This window comes from Aulonocara stuartgranti (assembly GCF_965226115.1).
Source record: "Aulonocara stuartgranti genome assembly, chromosome: 15".
NCBI classification, from domain to species: Eukaryota; Metazoa; Chordata; class Actinopteri; order Cichliformes; family Cichlidae; genus Aulonocara; species Aulonocara stuartgranti.
The window spans coordinates 29,066,783-29,091,658 of NC_138951.1; the positions used below are offsets into that span (position 1 = coordinate 29,066,783).

Sequence of the window (24,876 nt, forward strand, 5' to 3'; positions counted from 1 at the left end):
CTCTCACACACACTACTGAAACGCTCTCACACACACTACTGAAACGCTCTCACACACACTACTGAAACGCTCTCACACACACTACTGAAACGCTCTCACACACACTACTGAAACGCTCTCACACACACTACTGAAACGCTCTCACACACACTACTGAAATTTTAGCTCTCACACACACAACTGAAACGCTCTCACACACACAACTGAAACGCTCTCACACACACTACTGAAATTTTAGCTCTCACACACACTACTGAAATTTTAGCTCTCACACACTACTGAAACGCTCTCACACACACTACTGAAACGCTCTCACACACACTACTGAAACGCTCTCACACACACTACTGAAATTTTAGCTCTCACGCACACTACTGAAACGCTCACACACACAACTGAAACGCTCTCACACACACCACTGAAACCAGAGGCATTTCTGCTGAACAGGAAGTTGTTTCCTGACAAGGAAACTGATGGAAAAAGTGGTATATTTCAAAACACTACAAGGATTTCTACTCAGCAATCTGCTAGTACAGCAGTCCCCAACCTTTTTTGCGCCACGTAAACGATATAAAAATGAAAAAACGATAAATACCATGAAAACCATAAATAGAAATGTGTTCGAATTTTTGTGGAGGAATAAAACCCATTACATAGAAAGATCTCAGCTTGTGAAGGGATACAATAAAGGTGGTATCAAAACTCCAGAATTGGAATTTATGGTTGGCACCCTTAGAATTAAATGGTTAAAATCTTGTCTGTCACAGCCAGACTCTACTTAGCTCCACATCCCATGATTCTTGTTTAATAAAATAGTATACAGGATTAGACTTTATTTTGAAATGTGATTTTGCGGCAAATAAAATCCCCATAAAGATATCAAACTTTCCAAAACAGACGTTGCATTTTTGGGAAAATGAGATTTACCCACAACTTCTCCCCATAATTCAACCTTATGGAATAATAGGGTAATAACACTTAATCAAAAATCAATTTTCAAGAGTGACTGGTTTGAACAAAAATATTATATTCATAACAGATTTGTTGGATGATAACGGTGTCATTCTAAGTTACACAGACTTTTCAGAAAAATATTGTCTAAACTGTTCTCAAAGAGAATATAACAAATTTTGTGAACTGGTCCCACTGCCTCTGCTTCATTTGATTAAAATTTTTATGATATACAATAATTTCTCATCAGTGCTCCCAAATTTATTGCTAGGGCAATGTCAGCTGTTTGATAAAAATGCAATAAGAAATTTGTTAGTAGTTTCTTCAAAGACAAAATATTTCATAGTTACAACAGAATGGTTACATGGCATGGTTCTAATTTAGTTATTTCATATACACTGGATAAAGCATACTAAAAATTTATGAAATAGCCTATTCTACCTAAAGTTAAAGAAACACACTTTAAACAAAACTAATACTGTGGCAGAATTTCTAAAAAAAGAGATTTGGCTTTGAGGTGGATCAGTGTTCTTTTTGTACTGATGAAAATGAAACCCTAGAACATCTTTTTTTTTCCTATGCCCTATCACACAATGTATTTGGTGCAACTTAAAAAATTGGATTTCCCTAAATATTAATGATGTGCCACTGTTTGAATTACATCATAATTTTTTTTCTATGGATCATCTAGCATTGGATGTCTCAGACATTATTAACACACAGCAAATCCAGCATGTCCAAATTAACACTGTCGGATTTGATTTCAACACTATTAAAGTGTCTATATGGGTCCACACCAGAGAGTGTTAATTTAACTCTGATTTAGTGTTAAACACCAAATCTGTCTGGAGTTGATAATTTAACACTTGGTGTTAAGAGTTTATATATTAACTCTCAAAGAGTATTTTAGTTTAACTACGTAAGAGTTATCTTCTAATTCATTCTAAAAAGCGGGAATTTTACTGTTCTGAACGTCTAGAAATTTCTTTTGGAAATAAACATTTACTAAAAAGATGCAATGGTTTTTGAAAAACATTTATTCTGAACTGTGCACCACAATTTCAAAACATTTCTGAAAGATGTAACAGTATACATGTTCTCACTTTCATTAGAATTTTGTTTATCAAAAGGTCTGACATAGTAAATGCAAATAACAGCATTCTCATCACTTATTTCTTCAATACAATATGCATGTCCTTCATTCATCCCTTTGTGGAACTTCAACGCACTTCTGCTCTCCCCCATATTCCATCTTCACAAGCATATCCTGTGCGGAGATTGAATAAAAATTAGTTGACACTAATTAATGGCACAAATAATCCAGTAAACAATTGCAGCACAGTAAAAAAAAAAAAAAAAGGAATCCTCTTTGAGCCATTACTTGTGTAAAGTATTTTCCCAAAAGACAAAGACACAGGCAACAGGTAATACTGAACTAAATGTAAAACCTCAACCTTTTTCATTTTTACCTAAACCGTGTGCACAAAACTCTGGAGGGATCTATGCTAACGTAGAATCGAGTCAGGACGCCTGCTACTGCTGTTTGCTCGTGTTTTTTTTTTGTTTTTTTTTATGGGCGATCGTTTTCAGGCTTCAAGTAGCACCATTATACCAACATTTCACATTCCAGACATTGTTTTAGGTGTATTTGACCAAAAGTTTGACTGAAAATTCACATGCAAGCTTTTTTTCAAGGCTGTGGTATTTGCCCGCAAACAATACCTTTCAGCTAGCTAAGACAGAATATTATGCTATCACCGAGCAACATGGCTAATGTCTTTCACACAGCTTTGTCTCAACTCCAAAGAGCCACAGAAGTAAAAGCTCATAATAATAATTGAAACAATCTTTGAAAAAATGACTTACCAAGCATGGCAAACAACTCAAATATGTAGAGCAAAATGTTCTGAAACGGCTTCACTTCAGCTTCGATTGGAGCCGTGCTGGGGGCGGAGTCTGTGAATTTACACTATTGGTGTCATAGCCCCTGTAGGAGTTCAGAGTTAAGAGGTCAAGAGTTAATGTTTCCATTGTAACACCTCCAGATTTGACAGAGAAACACTCATTTTTAACACTCGATTTTAACTACTATCATTTTACACCTCAGAGTTACATTAAAAGAATGTGACTCTGGTTAGAGTAAAATTAACTATACTTTTGCAAGAAGACTATTAACACCAAAACATTTAACACTTTTGAATTTGCTGTGCATCATCATACTTTTGAGTAAATATCCAGAGCGTTCTCACTCCCGAGGCGTAACATGTCGACGTTTTGTCACGTCCCGCGGCGTTCCTGAGGAACGCGAAAGGACACCTTCGGAGTTCTTATGGTACGCGGCGGGTTATGGCTGGAATCCAGTGCAATGACGCTCCCGCGGGAGTAGACGTTCCAGCCCTGTATTCCAGCCCTAAACCTAACCTTATCCCTAGCCCTGACCATAACCTTATTCCTGACCTTAACCAGGACTTTAATGATGTTAAATAGCGTGTTTCTAAGCGATTTGAAGAATAAGAGCGAACATGTGTAGGTTCAGTCCAGACGGTTCTCATATTTCCTCTTTTTCCGAGGTCGTCATTTAGGAACGTGGTGGGTAGCCGAAAACGTAATATGGTGACGATTTGTCACCTAGCGTAAAATGTTACGCTTTGGGAGTGAGAACGGGTTGAAATATCATATCCATTGTGCTAAATGGAGGAATGCTAAGCCTTCTCTCCCTGGTTTTATTGATGATTTTAAGATATTTTTCTTTGCTAAAAAAGACAAAAAGCACATATGCCAAAAAAATAACCAGGATAATGTACGTCTCCCGCTATTCTAGATTTTGACTTATGCTGAGGCTAATATATTGTTAAGTAATGCAGCTGTCTCACTAAGGTCCAGAATCGATTTGTTCCACGATTCGATTCAATTCAATTCGATTTGATTATGGGGAATTTTGACAGTCAGAAATATTATAATTCAGATCAGTACATTTACATATTTTTGTATTTAAAAAAAGGAAGCTGACACACGCAAGACTTTATCAAAGGTGTGAGCATCACAGCAGATGCCTTTGTGTCAAAGTAGCTGAAGATAAAACACATAAAAACATGAAGGTGGTTTTCCTGGCCTGGGATTTTATAAAAAATATTCTGCAGTACATCAAAAACGAAAGAAAACCATTAATCAACATATGAACATTACCTCTGACGTTACAGCGGTTTTATTAGAGACACGGCTAACGTTTTGCATTTTGCATAATTTTAAAAAGTTTAAATTTATTCAGTATTGAACGGCAGAAATTAGGTTTTCTTTTCGGAAGTATGTAAAATGAAAAAAAAAAAAACAGCGGCCGACTGCGCTGTAAACAACAGTAGACTTGTGCATAAACAAGCAAGCGAATAATACAGAAAACAGATTTTTAGACGGGAAACTGTTCTTGAAGTACAGAGAGAGAGAAAGAGAGGGCTGTGCATGACGTGCGATTTTATCGTGGTGGAAGCAAAACAGTGAGTGAATTCATGACGATGTTTATGTGAAGCGCAGTTTGGATCTTCTTTTGCTGCTGGTTCAGTCAATATTGTTTGGAGAGAGATAAAACTAACAGCTTTAGAATCGGCGCAAAAACGGCGTGAAAACAAAGCGCGGACCTGCCGACAGATCAGAGTCAGCGAGCTGTCGGCTTTTCAGTCCGTGCTGTCGGGTGAGAAAGGCGACATCTCACTGATTCTGATCCGCAGGTCCGCGCTGTGTGTTTACGTCTTTGTGCAGAAGCCGTGTACCTGCTCTCATTTACTGTCTTAGCTGTTTGGTGGTTGTTGAAATTTTGTGAGGTTTCACCAGAGATTCTGGCATTTCGGGTAAAATAAATTTATATTAAAAAATCGATTCGACGGAAGAAGGTAAGTGACGGAAGTGACGGACAAGGTAAGCGACCCATGTTGTAGGTGACGTCAGACGCCGGAGATTTTGGCGGAGAAAAAGCAAATGGTAGCATAGAGTTTAACAAAGGTTTTTCAAGCTTCAGTATTACCAAATATACTAATCAACTGTCATATAACTAACAACATCTGTTTTATCATCTCTAACACCCTGGAGGACAACAGGGAGAGTTTAGACGCTCTCCAAGATTACATCGACCGCTGTTTTCAAGATTTAGTAATGAATAAGGCCCAGAGTGCATCTTCCCCGGCCAAAATTGAGACGCCGTCATCGAAGAGATGTCGCCCGGCAGACTCCCCCGGTACAACATCGCCTGCCGGCAAAGACATCGCAGACATCCTGGAGTCAATCGACAAGCGATTGTCCAGTTTCGATGCGAGGCTGTCCCTGGTGGAGATTTTACACCGGGAATTTAAATCTCTGAGAGAATCCCTGGAATTCAGCCAGCAGCAGGTGGAAACGCTTGCCGCTGAAAATGCCACGCTACGGGAGTCGGTCAAATCTCTCACCGATAACGTGACCCAGCTAAACATTGAAAATAAAAAAATAAAAGAGTCCGTTATCGATCTACAAGCCCGTAGCATGAGAGATAATCTTGTGTTTTCTGGTATTCCAGAAACTGCCGGAGAGGACGCAGAGGCAACGGTGAAAAGCTTCATTAAAATCCACCTGAAGCTGCCGGAGGACACCGTAAAGAACATCAACTTCGATAGAGTACATCGCTTGGGGGGCGTGCGGTCGCGGACCGGGAGACCACGGCCTATTGTGGCCAAATTCGGTCAATTCAAACAGAAGGAACAGGTGAAGAGTCGCGGCAGAGAGCTGAAAGGAACAGACTTCAGCGTGAACGACCAGTTCCCCAAAGAGATCCTGGAACGACGCAAGGTCCTGTTCCCAGTTCGACGTAGCTTCATCCAGAAAGGCTCCCGTGCTGTCATCGCCGTGGACCGGCTCTACGTGGACGGACAGCTCTACCGCGACCCCGGCACCACACCGTGGTTATATTGACTGCACTCCAGATAAGAACCCGCTACACTCTTTTCTTATTCATTCACACTTTCTCTTTTAACATGGGTTTAACCTAGTAATATCAATATGATGTCATAGCAGATATAACACCATCACCCTCCGTCATTGCTTTAATTGGAATGTTTCCGTTTCGTTTCTTTTTTGTTGTTGTTGCTCACAGTTCATGTGGTTTCTTTCTTTCTCTTGTCTTTCACTGCTGTGATCACCTACTTCCCCACTCACCTACAAACAACACCCTCTATTTCTCCATATTTTCACACCACGATCACGCAAACACATCAGCTCAACGGCAGCACATTCACAACAGCCTCACAGCACGCACAGACTTGCAGGACACATAAGCAAGCCACGCTTGTTCATATTAGTGAATATTCACACACATAGTCAGACTTATGGAGCCTCTCACCACACTTCTTTTTCTCTTTCTATTTACAAACAAGGGATGTTTCCACATTCTCTCCACCTGTCTAAACGAAACACCCAGCATACTTCATTAGACATACACACACAATTATGGGCATGCTGAGGTTTGTCACATGGAATGTAAATGGAGCTGGCTCCAGAGGAAAGAGGTTAAAGATATTTAACCAGCTTAAAAAACTACAGGCAGATGTTGTTTTATTACAAGAAACTCACAGACCTGTCACAGGTTTAAACGAACTTAAAACACCTGAGTTTCCTAACGTGTTTGCAGTTATAATTCTAGACAACGGGGAGTAGCAATTTTAATACATAAAAATGTTAATTTTACAGTACTCGATACAGTTATAGATCCAGAGGGTAGATTTCTAATTATTAAACTATCAATATTGAACAAAAAACTATGTATTGTAAGTATATACGGTCCAAATGTTGATGAACCCTCATTCTTCCACGGATTTTTTAGTGCACTCTCTGAACACCTTGATTGCACACTCATTCTTGGCGGTGACCTCAACCTTGGACTAAATGAAGACATGGATAGGCTCAACACAACAGGAACTCAGCGCAATTGGCAGTCCACAAATATAATCAAACAGTATATGAGCGACTTTGGTCTTTGCGATGCATGGCGCTCTCTTCACCCCACCAGTAAGGAATATACTTTTTTCTCGCATGTTCATCACTCTTACTCTCGTCTGGATTATTTTTTGGTCAGCAGCTCACTGCTGTGTGACATTTCAGACACTGAGATTCATCCTATAGCTGTCAGCGATCATGCTCCTGTATCTTTAACACTAATGCACAAGAATAACACTACGCCAAGAAAAAACTGGAGATTTAATATATCACTACTTAAAGATGAAGACTTTATTAAATATTTTAAAAAGGAATGGACTTCATATTTAGACTTTAATGACACTCCCGGAATATCTGCTTCTGTTCTATGGGAAGCAGGGAAAGCTGTGATGAGAGGTAAAATAATTTCTTTCTCATCACACAAAAAGAAAGAAGAAAACAAAAATATACAGGAATTAGAAAAAAACATCAAATCACTAGAAGAAGCCTACGCGTGCGACCAAGATCAGGAAACATTGAACAAAATATGCAAAACAAAACTAGAATTAAATGAAATTATTAATAAAAAAACACAATTCCTTATACAAAGACTTCGCTTGCAGAATTTTGAACACAGTAACAAATCAGGTCGATTTCTAGCTAACCAGCTAAAAATAAATAAAGAAAAAACAACTATATGTGCTGCTAAAGATTTATCGGGGAACATAATATATGATCCTGGAAGAATAAACAACATTTTTAGGGATTTCTATGAAACTTTATACTCACCACAAATAAACCCATCTAAAAATGAAATTGATCTGTTTCTTGACAACGTAACTCTTCCAAAATTACTAGATAGTCAAGCAATGGAACTGGATTCGCCACTGACGCCAAGTGAACTCCAGGAAGCCCTGATAAGTATTCCCAATAATAAGGCTCCAGGTCCAGACGGCTTCCCTGCAGAATTCTACAAAGAATTCTGGATAATTTTGGCACCAGTATTCCACGGCATGTTGCAGGAAATCGAGGAAAATGGCAGACTACCACCAAATATGAATTCTGCCAACATTAGTCTCCTGCTAAAACCAGGCAAAGACCCTTTATTTCCCTCAAGCTATCGTCCAATTTCTCTTTTAAATGTAGACCTTAAAATAATCTGCAAAGCTCTCTCAAAGAGATTAGAGAAAATGACCCCCCTCTTAATTCATCCTGACCAAACTGGTTTCATAAAAGGTCGGCACTCCTCAACAAACACTCGTAGATTACTTAATTTAATAGACTACTCATACGATAAAAACATCGAAACCATAATATTATCTCTAGATGCAGAAAAAGCATTTGACAGAGTTAACTGGAAATTTTTATTCGCAACTTTACACAAATTTGGTTTTGGAAACTCTTTCATAAACTGGATAAGAATACTATACGATTCCCCAAAAGCTCGTATCAGAACAAATGACCAGACATCCTCCAGCTTCTATCTCCTGAGGGGCACCAGACAGGGATGCCCACTCTCCCCTTCACTTTTTGCAATTTTTATCGAACCTCTAGCAGCAGCATTTAGACAGGCTACAACAATTAAGGGCATAAAATGTAAGAACATAGAACATAAAATCAGTCTCTATGCGGATGATGTGTTGCTTTTTCTGCAAAACACACAAACCAACCTCTCTGAGGTAATTACTTTAATAAACTGGTTTTCAAGAGTTTCAGATTATTCAATTAACTGGCCAAAATCTACAGTTCTCACCATTAACTGCTCCTTCCATAATTCTTCCTCTGCCCCACTGCAATCCGGAAATATTAAATATTTAGGTATTAATGTCTCTCCTAAGCTTTCAGACTTAACTAAATTAAACCACATCCCACTTCTAAAGAAAGTAGAAGGCGATCTGACTAGATGGAAATCTTTACCCATATCACTCATGGGAAGGGTCGCCACTATAAAAATGATGATCTTGCCAAAAATAAATTACTTATTTTTGATGATCCCTAACAAACCATCACAAGATTGGTTCAGATCTCTGGATTCATATATTTGCAAATTCCTTTGGAAAGATAAACCCCCGCGTATCAGCTTAAAAACGCTACAAAGAACCAAGGATAGAGGAGGATTAGATCTGCCTAATTTTCACCAATACTTCTTAGCCAACAGGCTTCAGTTCATCTCAGAATGGTCAAAACATACCTTCTTAGTTGAGCCCTGGCTAGATGTTGAACAGGCACTATGCAAGGATCTAGAGATTTCAGACCTACCATTTATTAGCTCAAACATCAAAAGACATGAATGCTTTAAAAGTATCAACATCAGCTTTTCTCTGACAGCATGGTGGGAGTTTCTAAAAATAACGGAGTCTTCATTAATCCCATGCAAACGTACACCTATCTGGAATAACCCTGACATATTACAAAACAATAATATGATTAATTTCCCAGAATGGAGTTGTAAAGGAATTAAATACTTAGAACATATATTAGAGGGAACAGAATTTATTCCATTTGACAGACTAGTTGCACAATATGGGATCAACAAGACAAGATTTTTAGAATATCAACAAATTAAATCCATAGTAAAAAAGAAATTTAACCTCAGTCAAGTTGAATTACAAACACCACTAAGTGCGGCACATTTTCTTACTCTTAAATCCCCCAAATTATTATCTAAAATATACAGAACACTTTCTAAATTAGATGAATCAATATCCCTTCCTATTGCAAAGTGGGAAGCAGATTTATCAGTCAGCTTAGACCAAAACTTCTGGTCTCAGATTTGCTTAAAAACCTTTAAATTAATTAAAAATCCCAGTCTGCAATTAATACAATACAAAATACTACATAGAGTGCACTATACAGGTCATCGGATGTTCAAGATGGGCTTTACATCTTCCAACAACTGCTCACACTGTCAAGGCAATACACCAGACAATTACATCCACGCTCTTTGGTTCTGTCCACCAGTGCAAAAGTTTTGGCGCGAGATATGTGAAGACTTATCAAAGTGTCTGAAATGTAACATTCCAACCTCCCCCTTAGTGTGTTTACTGGGCAGCTTAGATAATGTCACTTCAGAAAAGAATATAGCCCATATGATTTTCACTGCCCTATGCATAGCCAAGAAAACAGTCCTCATGAACTGGAAAAATAAAAATAATCTTAATTCTAACCAATATAGAAATTATCTATTAGATTACATTAGTCTTGATACAGCCTCTGCCACCACATCAGATCAACTGCTCTGGACTCCTTTTATCAGCTCCATCACCTAGTGGGGGTGGGGGGTCATAATTTGGTCCCACTTTCACTGTTGTGATTGGTGTGGGGGTAGGGACAGGCTTAGGGCGTCGGGGGGTTCCCCGGAGGCATCTTCCTTGGGGGGCTCAACCCGGGGTAGCGGTCATGTCCGGTTGGGGGCTCTGTTGGCTCTCAGGTGACTGTTTCCTCGCAGCTGCGTGCAGTGGGGCTAGGGGAGGGTCTGCGCTGACGGACGTGGGTTACTGACCTGGTAGCCTGGCTGGCCCTGGGTGGGTCCGGGATGGGCGTGAGGTTCTGGGGGCGCTCCGTCTCTGGGCTGGGGCCCGGGCCGGGCCCGGGGGCTTGGATCCTGGTTGGTGTGTTGCCGGGGTTGTGGGCGGGTGGGTGCATGGGGGCCCGGCCCTGGAGCAGGGTGCCGCCGGTGCGTCGAACCACCTGGGGGGCTCTTCAACTGGTGGGGGAGATGGTCACATCTTGCAGGAGCTTTCCTCTCTTCAGGAACTCTCTCTGCATGAGGGGGAGATACAGGAGAGGTGGAGGAAGATCTCAGCCTGGGCGTTTACTGTCTTATGTAGTCTGGAAGATGAGTGGATGGTGGGGTGGGTGCAGTTTTCTCTGTGGTGGGGTTGGGTGGACTGTCCCGGGCTGTGTGGGGCCGGGAGGCGCTGCTGCACTGGGCCCCGGTCTGGATGGGCCTGGGCCCTCTTTCCCTGGCGGGTCGCGGAGTGTGGGAGTGCCTACTGGGGTCAGCGGGGGAGCTGGCCCCAGGGAGGGGTTACCTGCCCCTCCCTTCCTTCCCTCCCCATCTCCAGCTGCCTCTCTCTTCCCGCTCCACCACAACCACCCACACATGCAGGGCCTTGGAGTAGGGGTATGTCACCAGGGTGCAGAGGAGGCTACCCCCCCCCGTCCCCTGCTGGCTGCCTCTGCCTCAATTTTATCCCACAACTTAGACATTCACATTATTCACACTCTCATTACACATACATATAGGATCTTGGGGGTGGGCACAATCACGGAGTCCAAATTACCATCAGGGTGTACACCTCACCCCTGGCGTCGTTGCCCACCTCTCAATTTTAAATACACTTAGACATTGAGGGCTATCAGGAGGGACTATGCGCTTACCTGCTGCTCCTTGGCAGGTAGCTCCGTGCCCTCCTGGGTTTTAATTGCACCTTAGAACACACATGCATCAACACTACAATGAGCGGGTGGAGGGAGGTTTGGAGTCTTCTCCCACCCCCATTCTCTGCGGCCTGCTGGAGCGGGAGGGCTAGGTGGAGTTGGCCGTCCGACTGCGGTCTGGGGTGTGGGGCCTCCCTGCTGCTACGGAGTCGGGGTGGTCTGCCTCTCCCCACCGCAGGGAAAAGGGTAACACCACCTGGGTCTGGGTGCAGTTCCCCCCTCCAGGGGCAAGGGTACCTAGACCCGGTTTGTAGAGTACGCTTGGGGAGTGTGATCGTGTGTACAGCGTCTCTTTATGTCTGTCTCCACGTTGGTTGAGTGTGGAGTGAGTGCATATGAGAGCATGAGGGGGGGAATGGATGTTTGTGTCTGTGTGTGCCTGTATGTCTGTGTCTATATGTCAGGTTGGGTATCAGACGCCACCTCTCTGGGGACACCTCAGGCCCTCCAAGGTTTGGAGGCCTATCTCCACCTACCACCACTTCCCCTGCCGGTGGCGGACTCCCTCAGGTGTCGGTGCGTTGGTGGTTCTTTGTGTCTGGGGGTGGGCGTCCAGGTACACACCGGCTCACTCCTTGGCGGCCGCTTATCGGGGCCTGGAGCCTGGGGCTCGCTCGGGCCCCTTCGGGGGTGGGGTGCCCCCGGCCTCTCGGCCTGGGGCTCGGTCACTCAGGCACAGCTGGCGGCCGGCGAATACAAGCGCGCTGATCCACACAGGTATGCACACGGGTGTTCACTGCTCGTAGACCCAAATTACACCTTTCTTGGCTGCTACTTCGAAGCACATCTGTCCTGCGTGCTGCACAACAACATTGAATATTTAGTATTTACTGCTGTTTACACTTAGCTAGATTAATGCGATGGTGTTGTGTTTAGTATGTTGCTTTGTTTCTTTTTTTTTGTTGTCTTTTTTTGCTTGTTTTCTATTCTTCTCTCAACAGGTGATCCAGGAGATTTTTATTTTTTTTTCTCCCCCCCTTTCTCACTGTCCCTCTCCCCTTCTGTTTTTCCTTTCCTTCCTCTTTCTTTCTCCCTTTCCTATCTCTCACTCATGTCTGTCCCGTCTGTAACATCTGGAAATAAAATATAATAAATAATAAAAACAAAGATCGACCAAATGGACCAATACGGCAATGCCACGATGATCCATTTGGCAAAGTAAATCCATTGGGTATCCTTGTTGGTCTTCAGACAACAATTCTGATGGCTAAAGAACCAAATGGGACAGGCGGAAAAAAAAAAAAAGAAAAAAAGAATCGATTCAGGATTTTAATGAATCGATTTCACGTTATCCAAGCCAGAATCGATTTTAATCAATAAATCGATTATAAAAACCCACCCCTAACTAACAGGTTGCTGAGTAGACATCTGTGTAGTGGTTTGTTTGAAATCTAACACTTTTTCCTTCAGTTTCCTTGTCAAGAATTAACTTCCTGTTTAACTAAAATGCCTTCCTGTTCAACTGAAACGCCTTCCTGTTTAACTGAAACGCCTTCCTGTTTAACTGAAATGCCTTCCTGTTCAACTGAAATGCCTTCCTGTTCAACTGAAACACCTTCCTGTTCAACTGAAATGCCTTCCTGTTCAACTGAAATGACTTGGTTTGTCAGTAGTGTGTGTGAGAGCGTTTCAGTAGTGTGTGTGAGAGCTAAAATTTCAGTAGTGTGTGTGAGAGCGTTTCAGTAGTGTGTGTGAGAGCGTTTCAGTAGTGTGTGTGAGAGCGTTTCAGTTGTGTGTGTGAGAGCGTTTCAGTTGTGTGTGTGAGAGCTAAAATTTCAGTAGTGTGTGTGAGAGCGTTTCAGTAGTGTGTGTGAGAGCGTTTCAGTAGTGTGTGTGAGAGCGTTTCAGTTGTGTGTGTGAGAGCGTTTCAGTTGTGTGTGTGAGAGCGTTTCAGTAGTGTGTGTGAGAGCTAAAATTTCAGTAGTGTGTGTGAGCGTTTCAGTAGTGTGTGTGAGAGCGTTTCAGTTGTGTGTGTGAGAGCTAAAATTTCAGTAGTGTGTGTGAGAGCGTTTCAGTAGTGTGTGTGAGAGCGTTTCAGTTGTGTGTGTGAGAGCGTTTCAGTTGTGTGTGTGAGAGCTAAAATTTCAGTAGTGTGTGTGAGAGCGTTTCAGTAGTGTGTGTGAGAGCGTTTCAGTTGTGTGTGTGAGAGCATTTCAGTTGTGTGTGAGAGAGCGTTTCAGTTGTGTGTGTGAGAGCTAAAATTTCAGTAGTGTGTGTGAGAGCGTTTCAGTTGTGTGTGTGAGAGCGTTTCAGTTGTGTGTGTGAGAGCTAAAATTTCAGTTGTGTGTGTGAGAGCTAAAATTTCAGTAGTGTGTGTGAGAGCGTTTCAGTAGTGTGTGTGAGAGCGTTTCAGTAGTGTGTGTGAGAGCGTTTCAGTTGTGTGTGTGAGAGCGTTTCAGCAGTGTGTGTGAGAGCTAAAATTTCAGTAGTGTGTGTGAGAGCGTTTCAATAGTGTGTGTGAGAGCGTTTCAGTTGTGTGTGTGAGAGCTAAAATTTCAGTAGTGTGTGTGAGAGCGTTTCAGTAGTGTGTGTGAGAGCGTTTCAGTAGTGTGTGTGAGAGCGTTTCAGTAGTGTGAGAGCTAAAATTTCAGTAGTGTGTGTGAGAGCGTTTCAGTAGTGTGTGTGAGAGCGTTTCAGTTGTGTGTGTGAGAGCGTTTCAGTTGTATGCGTGAGAGCATTTCAGTAGTGTGCGTGAGAGCGTTTCAGTAGTGTGCGTGAGAGCGTTTCAGTAGTGTGTGTGAGAGCGTTTCAGTTGTGTGTGTGAGAGCGTTTCAGTAATAATGTCCCTTACGGCACCTCATATGTTTGTCCTATGTAAATCAATTGCAGTTAGAGGCTACATTAATTTCCCCTCTGTAAGCACTTACTGAAATTATCTGAGCACATTACAAGTACATATTTGCTTACTCTGTATGCTCAAATGTGACCCGTTATAGCCAACAGAAAAAAAAGCGGAGGCCCGAAAAACAGGTGGGGGTCCTCCACCACCACCACTCACAGAGGCTGAGCAGTTGGCTTCCACATTTGTGATAATGTTGGCAGCATCACATATGTTCTTCACAGTGCAGAGAACACAAATTAGCATCCATTACTATAATGAAATAATTTGTTAGTTTGAAATGCTACAGGGAACTATGTACCTGTACATTAATGCTGTGGAAAGACTACCTGTTCACATAGTCTCCTTCATTTACTGAAGGAGCAATGATTGGAATGTGAGTGCCATCTGTACAGCCAATCACGCCTGGGAACCCTGAAAATAAATGTAAAATTTAAGTAGTAGTTCAAGTATCACCACATCATGAATTAAGTTTCGTTCATCCTGATACCTGCAATTTTGTGGCATCCCTCTTTGATAAATCTTGTGGGTCTATGACCGGGGAACACCACAAACGAAGTGCAATACAAATAATATGTACAGAACTGAGAGAATGTCCGCGATGTGTCACATGAGCAATATTAGGCCTGAGGATGTTATTCAAATAAATTATAGATTGTGCTGAAAAACGGTAACGTTCACACAGGAAATCATCAGGAAATGATAAAATGTCCAAACGCGCTCTAATCACTCTCTCCCGGCGGAGAGCTCTGCGGAGAATTTGGGCTTCACCATCTACTGGCTCTTCAAGGAAGGGACACGCCATGTCTGACACTTCCTACAGTCAGGTTTCCGACAAAGAGGCGGAGAAGGTCAGGGTTAGTTGAAGTAAACCTGCTAGGGAGCAGGTTAGCTTCACGGAGTGTGTCGTCATAGTAACTCACTCAGAATTAATCTAAACTCGCTTTGTGAAACTGAAAACCCAGAGTTTTCGTTAACTCAGGGTATACTTACTGAGAGTTTGCACTAAACCGGCTTCCTGAAATAGGGCCCTGGAGACAAAAATTCATCGCTTAGAAGTAAACGTGGAGGTAAATGGACTGTGTGGAAATGAAACAACCTTGCCTTTGATTCAAAACAATGGCGATGAGCAAGCTAGTACACAGCTAAGGAGCACAGATAACATGACCAAGAAAGTAGACTCTGTGCATTATTATAAATCCTCAAGTGATAATCCCCCCTTGGACTGTCTTGGTGCAAAACCAAGACATAAATCATGTCTCCTGGAAGGGGGAGGACGTATCACGGGCAGAGCACAGCGAGCTGAAATCTCTGAAACCGACGGGCCTTCACTTCCTACGAGACAGAGAAGCTCTTCTACCCCTGTATACGAGAGGAAACAGGACTGGACAACCGTGAATAGGAAGGTTAACAACAAACCTCCAAAACAACTGAATGTGAAACTGCAGAACAGATTTGCTCCACTATCAAAGGACCCTGGATCTATATCGGACAACCATCCATCTAAAAGCAGCAAAGTAAGGTCCGAAAATCTGTTGAAAAGTAAAAGACCACAGGGAAAGCTAAAGGCTAGGCCTGAAACTCTGATTGTGGGTGACTCTGCCGTAAAGATGTACAAAGGATGTGCGGTAAGAACACTAAAGTCCTCTGCTTTCCTAACGATATGGTCAACAACCTGAAGGAGAGAATTCTTCAAATTGCAGATGAATATCCAACTGTGACAAACATTGTTCTGCATACAGGGTCAAACGATGTGTCCAAACAACAGTCGGAGGTTCTGAAACGGGACTTTACTGGATTACTAAATACTGTAAACTCTCTGAATGCAGCTGTATTCATCAGTGGACCTGTACCACCCGTCAGAGGAGGAGACGAGAGATTCAGCAGGTTATTTACACTGAATAAATGGCTTATATCAGCATGTACTGACCACTCTCATCAACAACTTTATTTTTTGGGAACGCAGGCATCTGTTTAAAGCAAATGGATTTAATTTTAACAAGTCAGGGGTGAAACTGTTCACCTCCAACTTGTTTTATTCCATACGTCATCCATCTGTGCTTGGTGCCAAGGCTGAGATAAACGAGGAGTTATCTCATAAAGAGGAACAAACAGTACTCCAAGAACAGACAAAGCCCAGCAGAAACCTTGAGGAGGAGCTCCATCTGCCCCCACCCGGGAAGAGCCTCAGAAAGGAGAGACATCTGAGGCAAGAAGAGGGGTCCCTATTTGCCTCCAACTCTCTCAACAACACCAACGACCAGGACCAGGACCAGGGACCACGATCTTCCCCAGTCCCCCAAACCCCTGACAGGCCATCACCCCCATCACCCTCCTCCCCCTCCCTTTCTCCCTCCTCCCCACACCTGAAATTCACTGAGGAGATGATGGAGTGGGTCAATGCTGGGCTCAGATCTACCCCCCGGCCCAATCCCTTTTTGTCCCCTATAAACCCCCCACCAGAGCGGCCAAAGGTTCGCCATCGAGCCCCACCGTCAACAGAGCAATCGAAGTCACATTGCTCAGCCTCGCCCCCCTTAGTTCCTCCTTACCACCTTCATGCTCTGTCTCCGAAGTCTGATGTGTGATGTGTGGAGGGTCCGGGCTGCGAGGATTATGGCAGTGGTGACTTTTCCCAGGAGAAGCTGGGACCCTGTTTACTAGAAGGTTTTAAAATCTCTGTACTTTTAGGTGACAGAAGGAGACATGTGGCCTGGTCAAAACACAGAGAGCTGCACTCTAAAAGATCTTTAAACATAGTAAACATACCTTGTGTGCCACAGACTGTTCCCAAACACGAGGGACAAGTAATACCTCTAAAACACTTAAGTTGGCTTTATTAAACGTTAGATCTGTAGCTGGGAAAACATTTTTAATTAATGATTTAATCACTGAGCACAGCCTTGATTTTATGTTTTTAACTGAAACTTGGTTGGACCAAAGTAACAGTGGAGCTGTTCTCATCGAGACGACCCCTCCTAACTACAGTTTTATCAGTGAGGCCAGGGTGAGCAGGAGAGGAGGGGGGATCGCTGTCTTATTTAATGAATCATTTCAATGTAAGCAGCTATCTCCTGGAAGTTTTCAGTCTTTTGAATATGTGGCTTTACAGCTGAAGGCCCCATCCAAAGTTGTGTTTCTTAATGTTTACAGGCCTCCCAAATACTGCACAGACTTTTTTAATGACCTCAGTGAACTGCTGTCTGTGATCTGTGTTGATTTCGACTGTGTAATTATTGTTGGGGATTTTAACATCCATGTGGACAACCCTCAGGACAAAGGGACTAAAGACCTGAGTAACACTCTGGGCAACTTTGGGCTGACTCAGCATGTAACAGAGGCCACACATAATAGAGGACACACTCTTGACCTACTGATATCCAAGGACCTGAGCATTTCAAAGGTTACTGTGTCTGATGTGGGCGTGTCTGATCATTACTGTGTTTTCTTTGAAAGTAAAATCTCAGCCCACATAAATATATCAACAACAGTGATCACAAAACGGTGTATAACTGAACACAGTAGTGCAATTTTTAACCAGGTCTTCCCATTAACACCTGACCTGTCCAGAGGGTCAGTCAATGAGCTCATCAATAGCTTCAATGCTAAAATGTTAAATGTAATGGACACTATTGCTCCCATTAAGGTGAAGGTTATCTCTGGAAGGAAAAAGTCTCCATGGAGAAACTCCACACTGGTAAAAAATGAAAAAAGAGAGTGTAGGAAAGCTGAGCGCAGATGGAGAAAAACAAACCTCCAGGTTCATTATGACATCTATAAAGAGAAACTTCACAATTATAATTTACAACTGAGGAGTGCAAGGAGGTCCTACTTCTCTGACATCATCACTAAAAACAGCCATAATGCTCGGGTCTTATTTTCTACAGTTGACAGGCTAACAAACCCTCCTGTGTCAGTGGCAGCTGAACTTCATTTGACCATGGCCTGCAATGACTTTGCCAAATTCTTCACAGAAAAAATCCAAAAAATTAGACAAGCAATTGGTACATCAACAGCAGATCCAGAATATGTACTGTGTCCACCGAAAAACTGTTTAAACACCATGAAACAGTTTCACCCTATTAACAGCAAAGACCTGGAGGACATCTTAGGTCAACTGAACTCCTCCTCCTGCTGTTTAGATGTCCTGCCAACAAGTTTTTTCAAAAAGGTCTCAAAGACTTTGGAGTCAGACCTGTTACAGATCGCCAACTTTTCTTTAATTAATATCAGGCGTGTTTCCAGAACCACTAAAAACTGCTGTAATAAAACCTATACTGAAAAAGGACAATCTTGACAAGACACAAATGAACAACTACAGGCCGATCTCAAATCTCCCATTTTTAAGTAAGATCATTGAAAAAGCAGTTTCTCAACAGCTCAATTACTTCTTAAAACAGAATAACTGCTATGATGCCTTCCAGTCAGGTTTTAGACAGAATCACAGCACTGAAACCGCTCTGACCAAAGTGTTTAATGACATATGTCTGAATACAGACAGTGGAAAAATGTCAGTCCTAGTTTTACTGGATCTCAGTGCAGTATTTGATACAGTTGACCACAACATATTACTCAAACGACTGGAGAACTGGGCAGGTCTTTCAGGAACTGTACTAAACTGGTTCAAAACATACTTAGAAAACAGGAAATACTTTGTATCAATAGGTAACTTCACATCTGAGCAGACAAGTATCACATGTGGAGTTCCCTAAGGTTCCATCTTGGGACCCCTTCTGTTTAACATTTACATGCTCCCACTGGCACAGATTATAAAGAACAACAAAATAAACTACCACAGCTATGCAGATGACACACAAATATATATCACAATGTCACCAGGAGACCAAGGCCCTGTACAGGCTCTTGGTAAATGCATTGAGGAAATTAATGACTGGCTGTGCCACAATTTTCTCCAGCTAAACAAAAACAAAACTGAGGTAATAGTCTTTGGCGCCAAAGAAAAACGATTACAGGTCACCAGAGAACTTCAATCTATACACCTAAAAACCACAAACCAGGCGAGAAATTTGGGTGTAGTGATGGATGCAGACCTAAACTTAGAAAAACACATTAAGACAATAACAAAGTCAGCTTACTATCACCTCAAGAATATTTCAAGGATAAAAGATCTGATGTCCCAACAGGACCTGGAAAAACTAGTCCATGCATTCATCTTTAGTAGGCTTGACTACTGTAACAGCATCTTTACAGGTCTACCTAAAAAAAATCAGTCAGACAACTACAGCTCATTCAGAACTCTGCTGCTCGCGTCCTCACTAAGACCAAAAAAGTGGACCACATCAGTCCAGCTCTGAGGTCTTTACACTGGCTGCCTGTCCGTCAGAGGATGGACTTTAAAGTTCTGATGCTGGTCTATAAAGCTCTGAATGGTTTAGGACCAAAATACATCAGTGACCTCCTGACCCAGTATGAACCTTCCAGATCCCTCAGGTCGTCTGGATCTGTCAGTTCCCAGAGTCAGAACCAGACACGGAGAAGCTGCATTCAGCTTTTATGCTCCTTATATCTGGAACAAACTCCCAGAAAGCCTCAGATCAGCTGAAACACTCAGTTTATTTAAATCCAGGTTGAAGACTCACCTATTCTCAGCTGCATTTGAATAAAGCACCAAATCCACACTTTTAAGCTTAAATTTCAAAACTTACATTTAACTACTGATTTTATCTATTGTTCTGATTTTATCTGTTTTGATTTTATATACTGTTTTGTTTGTTTGTTAATTAGTTTGTTTGTTTGCTTGTTTTAATCAATTTTAAATCATGCTTTTTATTTGTTTTTGTTTCTAATGTCTCTGTAAAGCACTTTGAATCACCTTGTTGTTGAATTGTGCTATACAAATAAACTTGCCTTGCCTTAACATGCTCAACAAAGATGAATTTTTCCAAAAACACAAGGCTTTTGGTGTGGTGTTTGATCTGTTACACAAGACGTTTGCATCTGAAAGGTGATGTTCTTGATATGTAAAGCCCTCAAGACAATTGTTTGTACCAGGCTAATCACTGTTAATCACTGTTCTAAAAAGCCAGGCATTTTAGCATAGGAGTCTATAGGGACTGACTCACTTCCTCGCCAGTAGAGAAACTGCATTTTTTGTCCCTGCGATAGTTACATTTTTTATCCCTAGAAATTGACAGTTGGTTACTTTTAGTAACCAGTGGTTCCTAACTTAGGTTTATTGAAAAAACAATCCCATATAAGGTTTCCATTAACCGTGAGTGCTGCACTAGTTCAAGTTCAAAGATTTACTGGATACTAGAAGTGCTTTGTGAGTAAATGCTTTTGTGGATGCTGAGGCAAAACTGTTGAGTCATAGCTATTCATTCTAATGTATTTCCCAAAATCAATACAGTACTGGACTTTGCAATGCTCTATGCAAGACTTTAAATTAAGGCTTAAATATTTATGCTGAAATAAATATGGCAAATTCCAAATTACACAAATTCCAAATGAACCCACTGACCTGAAATATGTTCAAAATGGACTGGTTCTTATATAGCGCTTTTCTACTCTGTCTGAGCACTCAATACAACTAATTCATTCACTTTTTCTAAGCTGTAAGTGCTCACTATCTAACACTCGTACTCCAATGGATGCATCGGAGGGCAACATGGGGTTAGTATCTTGCTCAAGAATTGAACTCCCAACCTTCCAGTTAATAGCTGACCTGCTCTACCACCTGAGCTACAGCCACCCCAGACAGACAGAAGCACATTTAAATGCTTTTACACATCCCACCAATGGTCAAAAACATGCAGGTAAAATATGCAACGTGTGACCGCTTTCACCCCGTCAGAGGCATAGTGACTGTCTTCGAGACTTGTGATCTGAAGCTACTGCAGCTGTGCTACACAACGTGAACACATCCTGTGACAAGACTTATGATTAGTGCTTACAAGGATTACCACAGAACAGGAAGTGGACTGTCGGTGAGAAGTTTTCCATGCATCAACCTCGCATTTTTTTTACATAATAGAAATACATGACTCATTTTAATAAATGACTTCATTAACTGCACACAGTCGGTCATGACAGAAACAATCAGTTACTGTTTAGGATGTTGTGCGTGTTTTGTGTGTGTGTGCTTGAAACTGTTATGTAACAAGGTGCGTGCATACACTACATGGGTAGGATGTTTGTGGCAGACAACATTAGACTGTAACTACTATCCAAATTTAAGTAATGCACATAAGCAAACATGCATGGATAGACACACACTAGCAAACAAACAGTGAGCACAAACACACATGCTTGCACCTGCACATGGTCTTATTAACCAGCGAACACACACACACATTTACCCAGCACCTGTTGCTGCATATCCTCGTGTCACTGCTCACTGGGAGAAAGAGACTCTGTTTGGATTCAGTCGCGCTGAACATATCACTCACAATAGGCAGCAATGATTATTCCTGTAGATGCTTATTGAGTTTATTGCTAATGAGTGAATAATGGCAGGACTGCCTGATGAGCTCATTGTGTTTGTTTTCAAGTGTTGCAAGAATATTTGGGGTTTTTTAGAGTGTTTGAGGTTAAACAGTACTGAAATATGCCATTAGCTGGGGTCGCCATTCAGCAGTACCGATGATTTTATGTCATTAGCACTAATCAGTAAGCACTAATCTAATAATTTAAATAAAAAATTGATGGATGCAGTCAATAAATTAAGTGATGTAGTTTTTTTATGTTGCTATTGATTGACTGTAGTCTGTCTTATTAAATTAATAAAATGGGTTACTCTTTTAGACATTCAAATAGTGCCAAATCACAGCAACACTTGCCTCAAAGCGTTTTATATTGTAGGGTAAAGACTCCCAACAATCATACAATCCCCTATGAGCAAGCACTTTTCAACAGTGGGAAAGAAAAACTCCCTTTTAACAGGAAGAAACCGCCGACAGAACTAGGCAAGCTCAGGGAAAGATGGCCATCTGTCATTTCATATTTTAACACTTAGACCCCCGGAGAGCAGTCATTTTGGTTTTCTACCTTAGACCCCCGCGGAGTCATCATTTTGCGTTTCTACCTTTAAAAGCCGGAGAGCAGTCAGTCAAATGCTGGAGTCATTCATATGTATATTAGGTCGTTACCTAGGAATTCTGGAGGGAGGGGAGTGGGGGTGAGTGATTGAGGGGGTGGGGGAGCTGCTAAAAGCGGTGAGCTTCCTTTTGTGTTTCATCTTGATGCATTCTCAATCATCCAGGGAAACAAATCTCCAAAAGTCACCAACTTGGAGTGTTTCAGTTTGCCATCTTAGGGAGAAATCAACACACATGGGTGTATGTCCTTTGTTGCTGAGATTTATTGATAAAAACAGTACAAAAAAACAACCATTTGTACACATATTTACAAATGGCCTGCTGAGTGGTGCATGGAGCATGTTCATTGGTTCATGGACCTCCCTGAACTAATGGCATTTATTGCAATTGTCATCTTGCGGGGGGTTACCAGGGTTCCATCTCTAAATGACTGCTGGTCAGCAAACCTGGGAAACCCACAGATAATTGGAATTATGGCACGAAACCGCTTCCAAAACATCATGCAACACCTACGCTTTGATGACAAGTCCACCCGCTGTGATCGAGCAAAGACTGACAAGTTTGCTGCAATTTCCAGTGTGTGGGGATCATTTGTCACCAACTGTGAGTGGAGTGTTTCAGTTTGCCATCTTAGGGAGAAATCAACACGTCCTTTGTATGTCCTTTGTTGCTGACATTTATTGATGAAAACAGTACAAAAAACCAACCATTTGTACACATATTTACAAATAATGATAAAAAGTGAGTGAGTACATTTCAACATTTTCAGCAATCACTCACAATCCTGGCACTGCCACGGTATCTGTCGTCTGCATTTACCACATATGTACCTGTAGCAGTGAACACATCGCACAGTGGCCTGATTTTTTTTGCATCTGTGTTTGACCTGACACGTGGCCCTTTTTCCAGGGCTCGGTGTGGAGTGGCATACCTGAGTGGTGAATTCATTGCGATCTGTCTGTCTAGTGGATTGAGGAATTTCCCTGCGAATCTTGTTGACTGTGCCGAGGATGGTGGTTTTCCGTCCAAGAAGTTTTTGCGCAAGTGAAAGCGATGTGAAGAAATTGTCCGTGGTAACATTTCTGCCCTTGTCTAGGAATGGTTCCATCAGCCTCATTACTACATTTTCAGAAAGTCTCTCCCCAGTGGGACGACTGGGGTCCTTGCCAAGATATGGGAAGACATTGCAAATGTACTTGGATTTTAGGTCGCAAGCCACCCAAAACTTGATCCCAAACTTGTCAGGTTTACTTGCAATATACTGCAGGAAACAGCACCGAGTCTTTGATGGGAAAAGCTGTTCATCAATGGTGATATGTAGACCAGGGTTGTAGCACGTGATGCAGTTGGTGACAAATGATCCCCACACACTGGAAATTGCAGCAAACTTGTCAGTCTTTGCTCGATCACAGCGGGTGGACTTGTCATCAAAGCGTAGGTGTTGCATGATGTTTTGGAAGCGGTTTCGTGCCATAATTCCAATTATCTGTGGGTTTCCCAGGTTTGCTGACCAGCAGTCATTTACAGATGGAAGCCTGCAAACCCCCCGCAAGATCACAATTGCAATAAATGCCATTAGTTCAGGGAGGTCCATGAACCAATGAACATGCTCCGTTTGCTGTGCATGTTGAATAGTCCATTCTTGAATGCTACAAAGCATGTCAAGAGTGACGAAACACAGGAAGCTCTGAAGGCGACTCGAGATACTTCTCCTGGCCTTAGCCGTTGGCTCTCCATCTGCAGCGTACGGTTCTATTGGGGTGAAAGGGAGACGGGTCCCCACATGTTCTTCACGCCACACTGTGCCATCTTTCGCTGTCTCAGTCCCCAAACAAGCTCTCTTTTTCGGTGGAGAAGCAGTCTCCTCATCTGCAGTGTGAACAAATTCAAATTGTGAGCAAAATGGGAAGGTCAAACAAAATCACAAATGCATGCATAGATACTAATTATAATTCCAGTATCTCCTCCTCTGTATCAGAATAATGTCTGAAATATCTTACTTACTAACTACATCCACTTACTTGTTTGAAATGAAAAAGGAAATAACATGAAATGAAACTAACCGGAAGACTGATCAGACAGCTCTGAGTCCGAATCCGGCTGAACTGCTAGGTCTTCTCCATCCGAGTCACAAGGGTCGACTTCCGTCAGGATCATTTCCAACGCCTGCTGAGTAGTGAGTCTTCTCTGCATTTTCTTTCCTTGGAGAGGAGGTCCGTACACCAGAGGATTCTTCAGGGCGATGAATTTTCTTTCCTTGGAGAGGATTCTTCAATGAAGATTCTTCAATGAAGGATTAGGCTAAGTGCAGTGCATGTTCATTGGTTCATGGACCTCCCTGAACTAATGGCATTTATTGCAATTGTCATCTTGCGGGGGGTTTACAGGGTTCCATCGGTAAATGACTGCTGGTCAGCAAACCTGGGAAACCCACAGATAATTGGAACTATGGCACGAAACCGCTTCCAAGACATCATGCAACACCTACGCTTTGATGACAAGTCCACCCGCAGTGATCGAGCAAAGACTGATAAGTTCGCTGGAATTTCCAGTGTGTGGGGATCATTTGTCACCAACTGCATCACGTGCTACAACCCTGGTCTACATATCACCGTTGATGAACAGCTTTTCCCATCAAAGACTCGGTGCTGTTTC

The 24,876-nt window shown here is 42.2% G+C and overlaps 2 protein-coding genes across 5 annotated transcripts in view; both read right to left on the minus strand.

Moving 5' to 3' along the window:
• tnfrsf21 (tumor necrosis factor receptor superfamily, member 21) overlaps nucleotides 1-24,876 on the minus strand; it is a gene marked incomplete at its 3' end in the record, with an annotated part of 221,673 nt that overhangs the window by 185,546 nt on the left and 11,251 nt on the right. The gene's annotated exons all lie outside the window — the stretch shown is intronic.
• Nucleotides 20,178-24,432, minus strand: LOC309689741 (piggyBac transposable element-derived protein 4-like; the record flags this gene model as incomplete). Its single annotated transcript, XM_082506362.1, has 3 exons — nucleotides 24,285-24,432; nucleotides 23,052-24,090; nucleotides 20,178-20,199 (listed from the first exon to the last, which is right to left on the minus strand). Exons 1-3 carry the CDS (start codon nucleotides 24,412-24,414, stop codon nucleotides 20,178-20,180), a joined length of 1,191 nt encoding a protein of 396 aa, XP_082362488.1. The 5' UTR covers nucleotides 24,415-24,432.